Source organism: Salmo trutta, chromosome 22 (assembly GCF_901001165.1).
Source record: "Salmo trutta chromosome 22, fSalTru1.1, whole genome shotgun sequence".
NCBI classification, from domain to species: Eukaryota; Metazoa; Chordata; class Actinopteri; order Salmoniformes; family Salmonidae; genus Salmo; species Salmo trutta.
The window spans coordinates 30862355-30875861 of record NC_042978.1 but is presented as its reverse complement, the minus strand read 5'-3'; the positions used below and the strand labels follow the sequence as shown (position 1 = coordinate 30875861).

The window sequence follows — 13507 nt, the reverse complement described above, 5'->3', positions numbered from 1 at the left end:
ACACATGCACAGTCATTTAGTTAGCAGCCAAGACCATATTATAGCACATCAATTATGCATAGGAGTTGTCATATCAAAGGTGCACATTTTGGTTTTTGCTCTTACACTACACAGCCAAATCAAATTATCAAAGCTTGATGATTAGTTGATTATTTGAGTCAGCTGTGTAGTGCTAGTGCAAAAAACTAAACATGAACCCTTTGGGGTCCCGAGGACCGAGTTTGGGAAACCCTGCAATAGTGTTTTATAATCATCCTTGTTGATGGATTCTTTAGTCTGTTCCTTACGTGTGGTTCTGACAGTACAGTACAGTACTACCACAATAGGGGCATAGGCAGGCTTGTTGACTGGGTTGTCGCATTTGTCGGAGAGTTTAGTGGTTCCTTTCACACAGCTGCAGGTAATATACTGTATGAAATATACATAACAGACCAAAGTAAAAATCGAGAGAGGACTCCCGAAACTGCCACATATCGTCGCTGTCTTATGAAAACCTTAACGTTTTAATTTTTGTTGTACATTTATTGAAAGCATTAACTCCCCTCAATGTACTCTGAACATTTTATGACAAGACAATGTATTCAAAATAGCTTATGAAGTTTTATCTTCAGACACACTTTTCAGGGAATAGAACAAATGACCCTATTTACCCAATAACGAACATACAATTATGAGAGGTTTTCATCAGACAGCCATGATATGGACTTTCCTGGATTCAGGTAAAACGTAGAGAAATGTTATGGAACGCCATTTGGGTCTTTGTGTCAAAAAAGATACACGTCAAATAACACTATTTGACACGTTAAATAAGCTTTTAATTTGACATGTCAAATAACACAGTTTAATTGTAGAATGTTGTGTTGGACCGCAACTTCTGGGGGAGCTGGCTAGCTTTAGCTTGGTACCTAGCTAGCACCAATACAACCAGCCTGAAAACAATGACCAGTAGAAACTGCAGTCATTTTTATTATTCTTAGCAATGATTTAGGAATCCTTGTGAGTAATTATTAGCTAGGTAGCCACTTGTTGTTCACCTATTGCAACTGAACTTTAGTTAATGAAAATGAATAGCTAGCCAGCAACTAAACCCTGTTGCCAAAAGCTAACATTATAAGCAGCCAGCTAGCTTCATGAGGCTCGACCTGACCGGGTTATGTGTTGTGAAGATAGCCACAATAAGGATTAGGCACAATAGTGAAATTTGCGGTTTGCTTTCAAAATAAAATTGTAGCTAGCTTCACATAGATGGGTTCGACCACCATTAATCAAATAAGAACTGTTTTATAAATTAAGGTTATTTTAGATGATGATGATACCTAGCTATATAGTTAGCTAGCTAACTATAGCTACTGAAACAGATTGTCGTTTTGCTATGTTTTTTGGGAAGACATTGTTTGCATCCATGAGCTAACTAGCTTTTTTTATGACCAGCACTGTACTGTAGCATCATAGCATAAGTATCGATGAATCGTTGTGACATATGAAATACGAGTGATAGTGTAATCAATGTGTAATAACTACGTAAAAATAAATATGAACACGTTAAATTATTATGTGACGTGCAGTCATATTCCGGTCCTGATTGGTCAACAAGCTTATTTGACACGACAAATAGTGTTATTTGACGTGTATCTTTTTTGACACACAAAGAACCAAACGGCGTTTCATAAAATGTTGCTATAAAACATAAAAACAAAAGAAACAAACATATAATCTCATCAGAACATATATCCCTCGCATCTATAAATTCCACACCACCATTCTCTGTTCCATAATTAAGAGGAGCATCCATTTTCCTCAGAACATTGACTAATAATTTCGTGGTCTAACACAAACATGGTCGTCATTCTAGAACTAGCCATCACTCTGGAACTAGCCCCTCATTCTGGAACTAGCCCCTCATTCTGGAACCAGGGATGTAGTCATTACGCCGGTTCTGTTGCAAAACATTTCTTAAACAGAAGCAAATGGAATGAAACGGGGACCTACCTGAATTGTCCAATAGAAACACTAGTTTTAGTTGCAAAATGTTCTGTTTTGCAACTGTTTGGACTAATGATTACACCCCAGTCCATCATTCTGGAACTAGCCCATCACTCTGGAACCGCCCAATCATTCTGGAACCAGACCATCACTCTGGAACCAGACCATCACTCTGGAACTAACCTACCATTTCTTGAACTAGACCATACTTATGGCTTTTTCCAGAGTACCTGGGATCTTCTTTCATAATGAGTGAGCACAGTGCCATTTTCTACCCGTTTAAAACATAATCTGTTCTTTCATGATGAGTCAGCCCTGAGCAAAAACCTTTCTTTCAGTTCACATGTTGTAATTAAAAACATTGACTGTGGACAGTTGTCTCATTTTTGTAATCCCATTCCTGTATGGGTAAAGTGACTGTCACTGTCCTGCCACACTCACACCCCATTAGCAAAGGGCACGTTGGCTTCCTGATTGATACTCTCCTTGATCTCTAGGGGGAGTGAGTCAAACAGGTGGTCCTCCACCACCAGGCAGTTCCTGCGGAGGAGGTGACACTGGCCTAGCTGAGGCGGCAGGCGGTCCAGACAGTTTCCCTTCAGCTCCAGGTTTGTTAGCTGCACCAGATTGCTGATCTTCTCTGGAAGGACGGCAATACAATTGTGTCCCAGACATAGTGTCCTCAGTTTGGTGCACTTAAACAGCTGCTTGGGTACTACCTCCACCTTGTTGCCTGTAATGGCAAAGTGCTGGAGGTTCTGCATGAAACCAATCTCCAGCGGAATCACCACTATGGAGTTGTGGCTAATGTCCAGATACCTCAGCTTGAGCAGGTTAAACAAGGGTACGGGCAGAGATTCAAGTTTATTGTGCGAAAGGTAGAGGGACTCAAGGTTTTTGACATGGCTTATTGACAATGGAATGGTAATGATTTTATTGTGCCACAGTTTGAGGCAGATCAGCCTCTTGAGGTGCTGGAAGCTGATGACCTCCTCAATGGTGCGAATGTTGTTGGATTTCAGGTCCAGCTCCTGCAGGTTGGTCAAACTGAAAATAGCATGGGGTATCCTCTCCAGTTCACAGTTGTGAAGCTCTAGTTCAGCTAGATTCATCATTTTCTTCAAACTGTTCAATACCAGGAGTTTAGTACCGTCATTGTGTACCACCAGCTTGATCAGGTGTGGAGAGAGATCTGTTATGTTGGTCGGGACCTTCGTCAAATTGCTTTTTAGATGCAGAATCTTTAGATGCCTCAGGTCTCTGAGAGATTCTAAGCCGATCATCTTGTTGTTTTCAGAATTCAGATTCCCGACCAAGTACAGCTCCCTCAGACTTTTCAACAGGTACACCCAAGTGGGGATCTCGGCTACATCCGTAAACTTGACATGAAGGCACCGGAGGTGGTCACGAAGGAAACTGAACGCGGTCTGCTCGACTTTGGCAGGACAGTGGTAGAAGTGTAGCTCCTGAATGTTGATCATCTGGGAGATCTTGGCTGTTATCCTGGCCTCTGGGATCAGCTCCAGCTTCAGGATCTCCAGATCTGTCAAGTCAAAGACAGCGTCTGGCAAACCTGACAGCATAAAGAGATGGAGCTCCAGTTTGTCCTGAGCGTTGCGGGTTACATGCTGTCTCAGTTTCTCGAATGTCCACTCGTGATTCAAGCTGATCTCCCGCAGCTTGTTCTCACTGACTTCAGAGAGGAAGACGCCAAAACGCTTAGAGTACAGCTGGTCGTACTGATCGACCATGTGCAAGAGAAATGCAAAGTCGTTCTTCACGTCAGGAATGTCACTGAAGCTACTCTCCTCTCTGACTTTCTCGAAAGAGTACTCCTTGAGAGGTCGTCGAAAGAGCCAGAAGAGTGTGTATATACAGATGAGGCCGTATATACAGACGAGGGAAATATAGCTGACAAGCAGCTTCCTTAACATGAATGCCATGTTATGTGTGCATTGGAATTTAGTGTATCCAGTTAAATGTTTTATGTCAGGCTCACACACATGGTCAAAGTCAATGGCAGCAACAAACGTCATTGTGTAACACAAGATCAAAATGAACTTCACAGTTTTGATCACTGTTTGGGCAACGTAGAGCTTGTAGATCAAATCACTGTCTTCCACGTGGGTACGGAACTTCCTAACCTTTTCAAATAGGGCCTTGGCCTGCTCTCCATCTTTATTGTCTAGTATGGTCATGCATGGGACTTCAATGACAGGCTTATCAGCAGTGAACTTGACCCCAGACTTAGCCAGCATCGGGGTGGACTGGTTAGGACTTCCCTCTTCACTGCTGGTTGAGATATGTTTTGGCAGGAAAGGGGCACCAGTGAGCCTTTGCTTATTCTCCTCTGAGTCCTCACATGCCGTCTCAGATAATGCCTTGGTCGTCCAAGGAGACTCAAAACACTTCCCCAGAATCCCCACAAAATGCTCTATTTTCGAACAAGTCTTTGGATATTTGAACCAGAAGTTACTGCTGACCATGAGGACGATGGTGTGTATGAGAGCAAGGTATGGGAAGTATTTAGAATACCATGGCAGGGCAACATGGTAGCACATCTGATTGACAAAAACATACTGCTGAAAGTCCAGGTTTGTCCTGACGCCTGTTGGCAGAGGCTGCTGTCCAACACCACCAGAATGTGTAAAGTGAATCTGATGAACAACACTATCCGGTAGATCCTTAGTCACTAGGGGAGCGGCGGCTAGCGTCCCCCTACTTCCTCCGTTCCCTGACCCAGAACCAGACCCCTCTGCTGGATGCGGTGTTGTGAAACCGCTGGGGTCCTCTGAAGCTGGTTCCAGGATGGGAAGGCAAACAACCTGGTCTTTGGTTAACTGCATGGTTCCAGAAAATATGGCCAGCATCAGCATGACGACGCCCAGGTAGTCCATAAAGACGTCCCACCATGGTTTCAGGATCCGATAGGTTGGCTGGATGTCATTCAGGGCAGCTACCTCGGTAAGAGTAAACATCACTGCAACAGAAAGCAGACGTATTAATTAAACAGTGACAAACAGAATATACACATGATTTAACAAACAAGTGCAATTAAACCTTCCAAAAATGAATTAAGCCCAAATTGGGAAGGCATTTTGTTGTTTTTTAAATCTGCGGGATTTACATTACATTAGATGTCTTGATTAGATTCACTATGGGTCCTAATTTGACTACATGCAATTTGGAAAATCAGTCATCACTGATAAACTCAGATTGTGGCATTAAAAATGCAGAACACACATCATTGAAGAAAAGAACAGTACATCTTCAACAACATGGGGAGGCAGGTATAGTGCGTTGGACCAGTAACCAAAAGGTCGCCGGATCAAATCCCCAAGCCGACAAGATAAAAATCTGTCGTTCTGCCACTGAACAAGGTAGATAACCCACTGTTCCCCGGTAGGCCAGCATTGTAAATATGAATTTGTTCTTAACTGAATTGCCTAGTAAAAAAATATATATATATGTACAATTTGCATATGGCAACATTCCCTAGTATTTCTAGGCTATCTGCCACTAATTTATTTCATTACTGCATGAACATTAGGGTTGGGACTGGCCATGGACCTAAAAATACAATATTAATACAATACTTAGGTGCCAATACCATATGTATTGCAATTTTCATGATTCTATATATATATTGCGCTTCGATACTGTGATTTTATTGCAATTCGATGTGCCAAACATACCATACAGTGCATTCGGAAAGTATTCAGACCTCTTCATTTTTTCCCTCAGCAATCTACACACAATACCCCATAATGACAAAGCGAAAAGTTTTTATTTTATTTTTGCAAATGTATAAAATAAAAAAAACGGAAATACCTTATTTACATAAGTATTCAGACCCTTTGCTACGAGACCTGAAATTGAGCTCAGGTGCATCCTGTTTCCATCGATCATCCTTGAGATGTTTCTACAACTTGGAGTCTACCTGTGGTAAATTTAATTGATTGGACATGATGTTGGAAAGACACACACCTGTCTAAACCAAGCCATATGGTCGAAGGAATTGTCCGTAGAGCTCCGAGACAGGATTGTGTCGAGGCACAGATCTGGGGAAGGGTATCAAACATTTTCTGCAGCATTGAAGTTCTTCAAGAACACAGTGGCCTCCATCATTCTTAAATGGAAGAAGTTTGGAACCAGCAAGACTCTTCCTAGAGCTGGCCGCCTGGCCAAACTGAGCAATCGGGGGAGAAGGGCCTTAGTCAGGGAAGTGACCAAGATCCTGATGGTCACTCTGACAGAGCTCCAGAGTTCCTCTGTGGAGATGGTAGAACCTTCCAGAAGGACAGCCATCTCTGCAGCACTCCACCAATCAGGTCTTTATGGTAGAGTGGCCAGACAGAAGCCACTTCTCAGTAAAAGGCTCATGACAGCCCGCTCGGAGTTTGTCAAAAGGCACCTAAAGGACTCTGACCATGAGAAACAAGATTCTCTGGTCTGATGAAACCAAGATTGAACTCTTTGGCCTGAATGCCAAATGTCACGTCTGGAGGAAACCTGGCACCATTCCTACGGTAAAGCATGGTGGTGGCAGCATGATGTGGGGATGTTTTTCAGCGGCAGGGACTGGGAGACTAGTCAGGATCGAGGGAAAGATGAACGGTGCAAAATACAGAGATCCTTGATGAAAACCTGCTCCAGAGCGCTCAGACTGAGGCGAAGGTTTGACTTCCAACAGGACAACGACCCGAAGCACACAGCCATTACAATGCAGGAATGGCTTCAGTACAAGTTTCTGAATGTCCTTCAGTGGCCTAGCCTGAGCTCGGACTTGAACCCGATCTAACATCTCTGGAGAGACCTGACAATACCTGTGCAGCGACACTCCCCAACCAACCTGAGAGAGCTTGAGAGGATCTGCAGAAAAGAATGGGCGAAACTCCCCAAATACAGATGTGCCAAGCTTGTAGCGTCATACACAATAAGACTTGAGGCTGTAATCGCTGCCAAAGGTGCTTCAACAAAGTACTGAGTAAAGGATCTGAATACTTATGTAAATGTGATATTTCCAGTTTTTATTTTGAATACATTTGCAAAAATGTCTAATAACCTGTTTTTGCTTTGTCATTATGGGGTATTGTGTGTAGTAGATTGATGAGGGAAAAAAGCAATTTAATCCATTTTAGAATAAGGCTGTAACAACAATATGTGGAAAAAGTTAAGAGGTCTGAATACTTTCCAAAGACACTGTATGTCTGCTGCAGAGGGACAAGAGAGAGCCATGAGAAAACGAGTTTTGATCAGTGCTGAGAACAAATTGGCTTCCTATTTAAAAAATAAGATGGAGAACAAGCTATGAAGAACCAGCAGAACAGCAGGGCTCTGCATTTTTTCCAATTTCTAAAGCTAATCGACATAGGTGGAACATGTCATGACTAAGCCTAAAACACTACTTTTTTATCTAATCAAAAACTGTTTGTCATTACTGTCTTTGTTTGTCTTTGCTTGTCTTGGTGATCTCTAGCTTTACACCTACCCTTCATCATATGAGACTTATTTGGGCTTTGATGTGACTAACCCACGCGTTAAGAACAAACCCAAAGCCTTACTAAAACCTGACAGCCAGACAGAAAAGATGGCAGGGGAATTAAGAATGTCTGCCTTGCAGGGAACTGCAAAAAAAACAAAAGGGTGGTCCATAATTTTGTCCTTTGAAATGAGACCTGGAAAGTCAAGTGAACAGCCTGACAATCAGTCACACGTTTGCTATAGGCAGAGTACTCTGTAGCTCATTTGTAATTATGTGCATTTAAGCTAATTGCGGTCTCAAACATCATATTTATCTAATTGTACATATTGTCTTCAAACAAATAAATACTTCAATATAATGACTATATCATCTGAGATCCTTAAATTCTGATACCCTATAGGATAATTCAACATTCATTCTCAAAATGTCATTATTGGGTACCATTATCTTTTAACCTTTATAAATACAGTTTAGTCTCACTGAGTTAAAATCCATTTTGCAAGAGAAACCTGTCCAAGATGGCAGTAGTCTTGGAAGTGAACTGAATACACATTCATAATACTGTAGCGAAAGGCAGTGCAGGAAAGCGAACCCGGGTTTGCTGGCGTGAAAGGCAAACACCCTACGCATCCTGCAAATAGGGTTAACCCCCTTGGTGGGAATTGTAACATGGCTCATAGAGCGAGGATCACTACACTGCCCCCTCCCAATGGTAATGCATGTCTCCGTGCTTCAACTACTCAGCCTCCTCACACATCTGGGTAGCGCGTTCCGGTGGCCTCACAGCCGCCATCCCACTTCTGGGAATTGTAACATGGCTCATATAGCAAGGATCACTACAATACATTCCTCTGAGACCTGCTGTCCAGAGTGATGCACTCTTGGCCCATGTTATCACCTTCAGTGGTTCATCATTCATTCATCCAGAGGGTAACCTATCGACAGCCTACAGAAATAGCATGCCACATATTCCCTAGTGCCGTCATAATACCAACAGATGACCAATGCCCTAAATGTCCTTCTGCTTACCACAAGACTAAGGATGTGTCCCAAATGGCACCACATTCCCTATATAGTGCAGTACTTTTGACTAGGACGCAAATACTTTCGACCAGAGCCCTTTGGTCCCTGGTCAAAAGTAGTACACTATATAGGGAACATCTGTGTATAATTGCTCTAGCTAGCCTTTCTCCACTGCATATAAATGTGTAAAAGACAAAAGCAGAGCCCACTGACACCATGCCAGAGACAATTAGTGACTAGCACAATGCCAGTGTGTTTTTATGAAGGTCACACTTGCAAGCAGACTAGACTGTGGTTTAGTTTCAGTCAAATGTGGTTAAGGGTGTTGGTGGAAAAGTCATGTGGATGCAAACGTCAGTCTTCCACATCCAAATCTGCTCAGACAAAATGCTGAAATATAATGGAAATCATCTGGTACAAGTTTCTGTACTTCAGAGGCAGTGCAAGTTGGGGATCAAGTTGTCACCCTATTCCCTACACCGAGGCCCAGATGTTGGGGTTGCTTTAAGACGGAACTGAACTCCTGAGTGTGCAGAAATGTAGACAGTACACTGTGTACTTGTCCCAGCTTCAAGATTTGTTGATGCATGTGTTATCGTTTACCTTTTAAACGTTGGTTGAGAACACTTATGTTGTTATAAATTGGAGTAGCAGGTAGCCTAGTGGTTAGAGCGTTGGGCCAGCAACCGAATGGTTGCAAGATTGAATCCCCGAGCTGATAAGGTAAAAATCTGTCGTTCTACTCCTAAACAACCCACTGTTCCTAGGCCGTCATTGTAAATAAGAATTTGTTCTTAACTGACTTGCCTAGTTAAATAAATGTGCAACTAAAGCAGACATATATTCCAAGTTCAAATAAACCACTATGCCAACTCTATATTTTCAGCTATATTGCCAGCTGTGCACAAGAGGGTTAAGACTAGAACAGCAGCTGGGAGGAATATGCTTAGTTATGTAGAATTTGGCTGGCATACTGACTGAAGACCTAAGCTAACCTCAGTATGAACATTTTCCAAAGTAGGTCAAGTGCTGAAGAGCTATGCAAGAGTCACTCATTTGTCAACAGAAAATGATTGGCATCTAAAACATCCAATCAGAGCACTCAGTAGACCCATTGACATGAAATGAACCATATGATCTCTCAATGGTGAGCATTATCACACTGAGGATTTGCTGGGCAGCTCACTACTCTACCCAGCCTCTTGGTGTCAAGAATAGGCTACTGTGTTGTGCAACATTCCCATATTTTAAACTGAGTAAGCATATGCACTAGATTGTTGCATGTAATTGATTTATTCGGATCCCCATTAGTTTTTGCCGAACCAGGAGCTATTCTTCCTGGGGTCCACACAAAAACATAAAACACGACAAGTAACAAAACACTGATACACTGATAGGCAAGAGCAGTCACACAAACAAAATGTAATGAAAATCTGTTCAAAGCCTGAGTAGGTGAGAGGACAAATTGACATTTGAACTTTAGCGGCAGTAAAATATTCCTATTAGGCCTACCATAGATCCAATGTCTTATCCTGAATAAAAATAAAACTCCATGTCAACTATTTAGTTGTAAATATGACATAGGCAGTATAATGCTGATGTAGTATTCACAAATATGTGGGACATGCAAAGCATTGATAGAGGTAGCCTATAGCGTTTTAACATCAGCTGGGGCTTTGTCCCAGTGTTCCAATTCCACAGCATCCCACAATCAAAAGTGGCCATGTTTGCGGTAGCTACGCTGTTAACTGGGTTTCTCAACATCATGGAGTTGATAAACTCGGCTACATTACTGTAGGCTACTGTATTCACAAGCTGCTGGACCACATGTAAGGGCAGTAGTCAGGTTTTAAATATGCCTTGTTTACATTGCCATGTGACAGAAAGGCTAAACACTGCGTTATACATCAGCTACTGTAGGTTATATGGTTGTTATATTATGAAGAGCTTCGGCTACTTACTGTGTTCCAAAATGGGATCAGTACGTCGACAACTGAAATTGCATAGGCTACCCACCACCTCCTCCTACATAGAACATAATGTTCACCAGCGCTTCTGTAGGCTACATAGATTGAATGAAAAGTCCAGTGGCTGTTTGTGCCTATGTCGATTTTAAAAATGTTATAACACATAGCGTGGTAATTACATCGCCGGTTTAGTCGACCAGACTGGATATATCCCACAACATCATCGATGGCGCACTGGGCGCATGCACTGGCTGGCTCAGACTGGCTGGCACGGGATGCGCGTGAGTGGCCTCCAAATGTGACACAGCATTTTTCCTCTTCGCTATAGCCTATTGATAGCACTGCGAATGGATGATGTCTTATCCAGTGTATTTGAACTATATCCAAATAGCACAGTTCAATGCAGATTGCCCAAGGTATTAGGATAACATCCACAAGCTATTTCTACGCGGTCCACTTGGATTCGTTTACCCCAAAATCCTATAGCCCAATAGCGCATGTACGGAATTGCTCAATGCCGACTTGGGAAATAAATCTCGGCCATTGAATGTCCTGTTTGAGAGTGAAATGGTTACACAACATGCGTTCTATTGTCAATTTCGAATGTACAGTTTGTGCTTCACACGAGGTAGCCTACGGGAGATCCACTATTGCGCGCCTGAATCTGCATTGAAATATGTTCTGACGGGGCGAAGACAGTCAGGCTAAAACACCTCGAAGTACATCTCTCTTTGCGCTATGAGACACTTTAGTCGCGCCAGCCAGGCTATGGCGGAGGACGTTGCAAATGGAAATGGTTTTAGTCAACAAAGATGATGGATAAATAAAGAGTTCACTCAGTCCGTTTACCATTGAATAAAAGTGTCACTTCCGGTCTACTTAACGGGGTGGGTCTCCCATAGACACCAATGCAATAGCAGCTGGGTCTGGTCTACATAGTGAGTTGTTCATTGACTTTCATTGAACCAGAAAAAAACAGCGAGTGGAATATTTGTCGGAGCGGATGGTTTGAGGTCACTAGCGGTTCTGGGGAGGGGGGGAGTGCCCCAGTGACAACAATTGTGGAGTATGAAATCATTTCTACATAACTCATTTTTGCTATCATTATTTTTTTTACATCCGTTATTAGACAGTGGCAACGATGATGATTATGAACATGGTCTTTTGCCTGCTAATGCCTGCAATGCAGTGAAGAAAACGATATGACAACAATAACGTCTAATGTAACTGGCCCCTCTAACAGTACAACTGGCCCCAGCTTGCCCCCCCCCCCAGTTGAAATGGTCTTGAACCGTCACTGTTTGAGGGCAGGTGTGATGAGAACTCGAACCGGTGGAATACGACGATACGAGCGCATATTCAGAGAGCGCTCCGTAAGCCACGCCCCAGTGGGCAGAGCTTGGCAGGAACACCAAAGATTTGTATAACTTAACCAAGATAGACCACAGCCTGTCGTTTCCAATATGAACAAATTAGTCAAAGTGGGCAGAGCCAAGCACGAGCTAGCGAGATCCTATTGGCGGATATTTTTATATTTCTTTTTTATTTAACCTTTATTTAACTAGGCAAGTCAATTAACAACAAATTCTTATTTACAAACCCTAACCCGGACGACGCTGGGCCAATTGTGCGCCGCCGCCCTATGGGACTCCCAATCACAGCCGGTTGTGATACAGCCTGGAATCGAACCAGAGTCTGTAGTGACACCTCTAGCACTGAGATGCAGTGCCTCACACCGCTGTGCGCTTGGGAGCCCAAGTGGCGCATCTATATAGGGCGGCAGGTAGCCTAGTGGTTAGTGGTTAGAGCATTGGACTAGTATCCGGAAGGTTGCAAGATCAAATCCCCGAGCTGACAAGCTAACAAACAATCTGTCTTTCTGCCCCTGAACAAGGCAGTTAACCCACTGTTCCTAGGCCGTCATTGAAAATAAACATTTGTTCTTAAATTACTTGCCTAGTAAAAGAAAAAATATATAGTTCTGTAAGGGAACGCCTCCTCTGTGAAGTGCGGGTGTGCAATAACTACATTTGCCGTTGTACTCCTTCTAAACAACGTAATTTTTTCAAACTTCAAACTGGCTTGATGGGCACTTCTTACATACCATACGGTCAACCTGTTCCCACAACAGCTCAATAGGGTTGAGATCCGGTGACTGTGCTGGCCACTCCATTATAGACAGAATACCAGCTGACCGCTTCATCCCTAAATAGTTCTTGCATAGTTTGGAGCTGTGCTTTGGGTCATTGTCCTATTGTAGGAGGAAATTGGCTCCAATTAAGTGCCGTCCACAGGGTATGGCATGGCGTTGCAAAATGGAGTGATAGCCTTCCTTTTTCAAGATCCTTTTTACCCTGTACAAATCTCCCACTTTACCACCACCATAGCACCCCAGACCATCACATTGCCTCCACCATGCTTGACAGATAGCATCAAGCACTCCTCCAGCACCATTTATTTTTTTCTGCATCTCATGAATGTTCTTCTTTGTGATCCGAACACCTCAAACTTAGATTCGTCTGCCCATAACACTTTTTTTTCCATTCTTCCTCTGTCCAGTGTGTTCTTTTGCCCATCTTAATCTTTCTTTTTATTGGCCAGTCTGAAATTTGGCTTTTTCTTTGCATCTCTGCTTAGAAGGCCAGCATCCCGGAGTCGCCTCCACACTGTTGATGTTGAGACTGGTGTTTTGCGGGTACTATTTAATGAAGCTGCCAGTTGAGGACTTGTGAGGCGTCTGTTTCTTAAACTAGACACTCTAATGTACTTGTCCTCTTGCTCAGTTGTGCACCGGGGCCTCCCAGTCCTCTTTCTATTCTGGTTAGAGACAGTTTGCTCTGTTCTGTGAAAGGGAGTAGTACACAGCATTGTACGAGATCTTCAGTATCTTGGCAATTTCTCGCATGGAATAGCCTTCATTTCTCAGAACATGAATAGATTGACGAGTTTCAGAAGGAAGATATTTGTTTCTGGCCATTTTGAGCCTGTAATCGAACCCACAAATGCTGATGCTCCAGATACTCAACTAGTCTAAAGAAGGCCAATTTAT

At 42.9% G+C, this 13507-nt stretch overlaps 1 protein-coding gene across 2 annotated transcripts; it reads right to left on the bottom strand.

The window, feature by feature from the left end:
- Nucleotides 1–1370: 1370 nt before the first annotated feature.
- On the bottom strand, nt 1371–11197 carry LOC115158575 (volume-regulated anion channel subunit LRRC8D). Of its 2 annotated transcripts, none has more exons than XM_029707694.1 (2): nt 10453–11197; nt 1371–4963 (listed from the first exon to the last, which is right to left on the bottom strand). In XM_029707694.1, coding segments are annotated over exons 1-2 (2544 nt in total). In that variant the 5' UTR covers nt 10454–11197; the 3' UTR covers nt 1371–2420. The 2 variants fall into 2 exon arrangements, with proteins under 2 accessions (XP_029563554.1, XP_029563555.1); XM_029707695.1 differs by having other exon boundaries at nt 10638–11197.
- Between the last annotated feature and the right edge of the window lie 2310 nt (nt 11198–13507).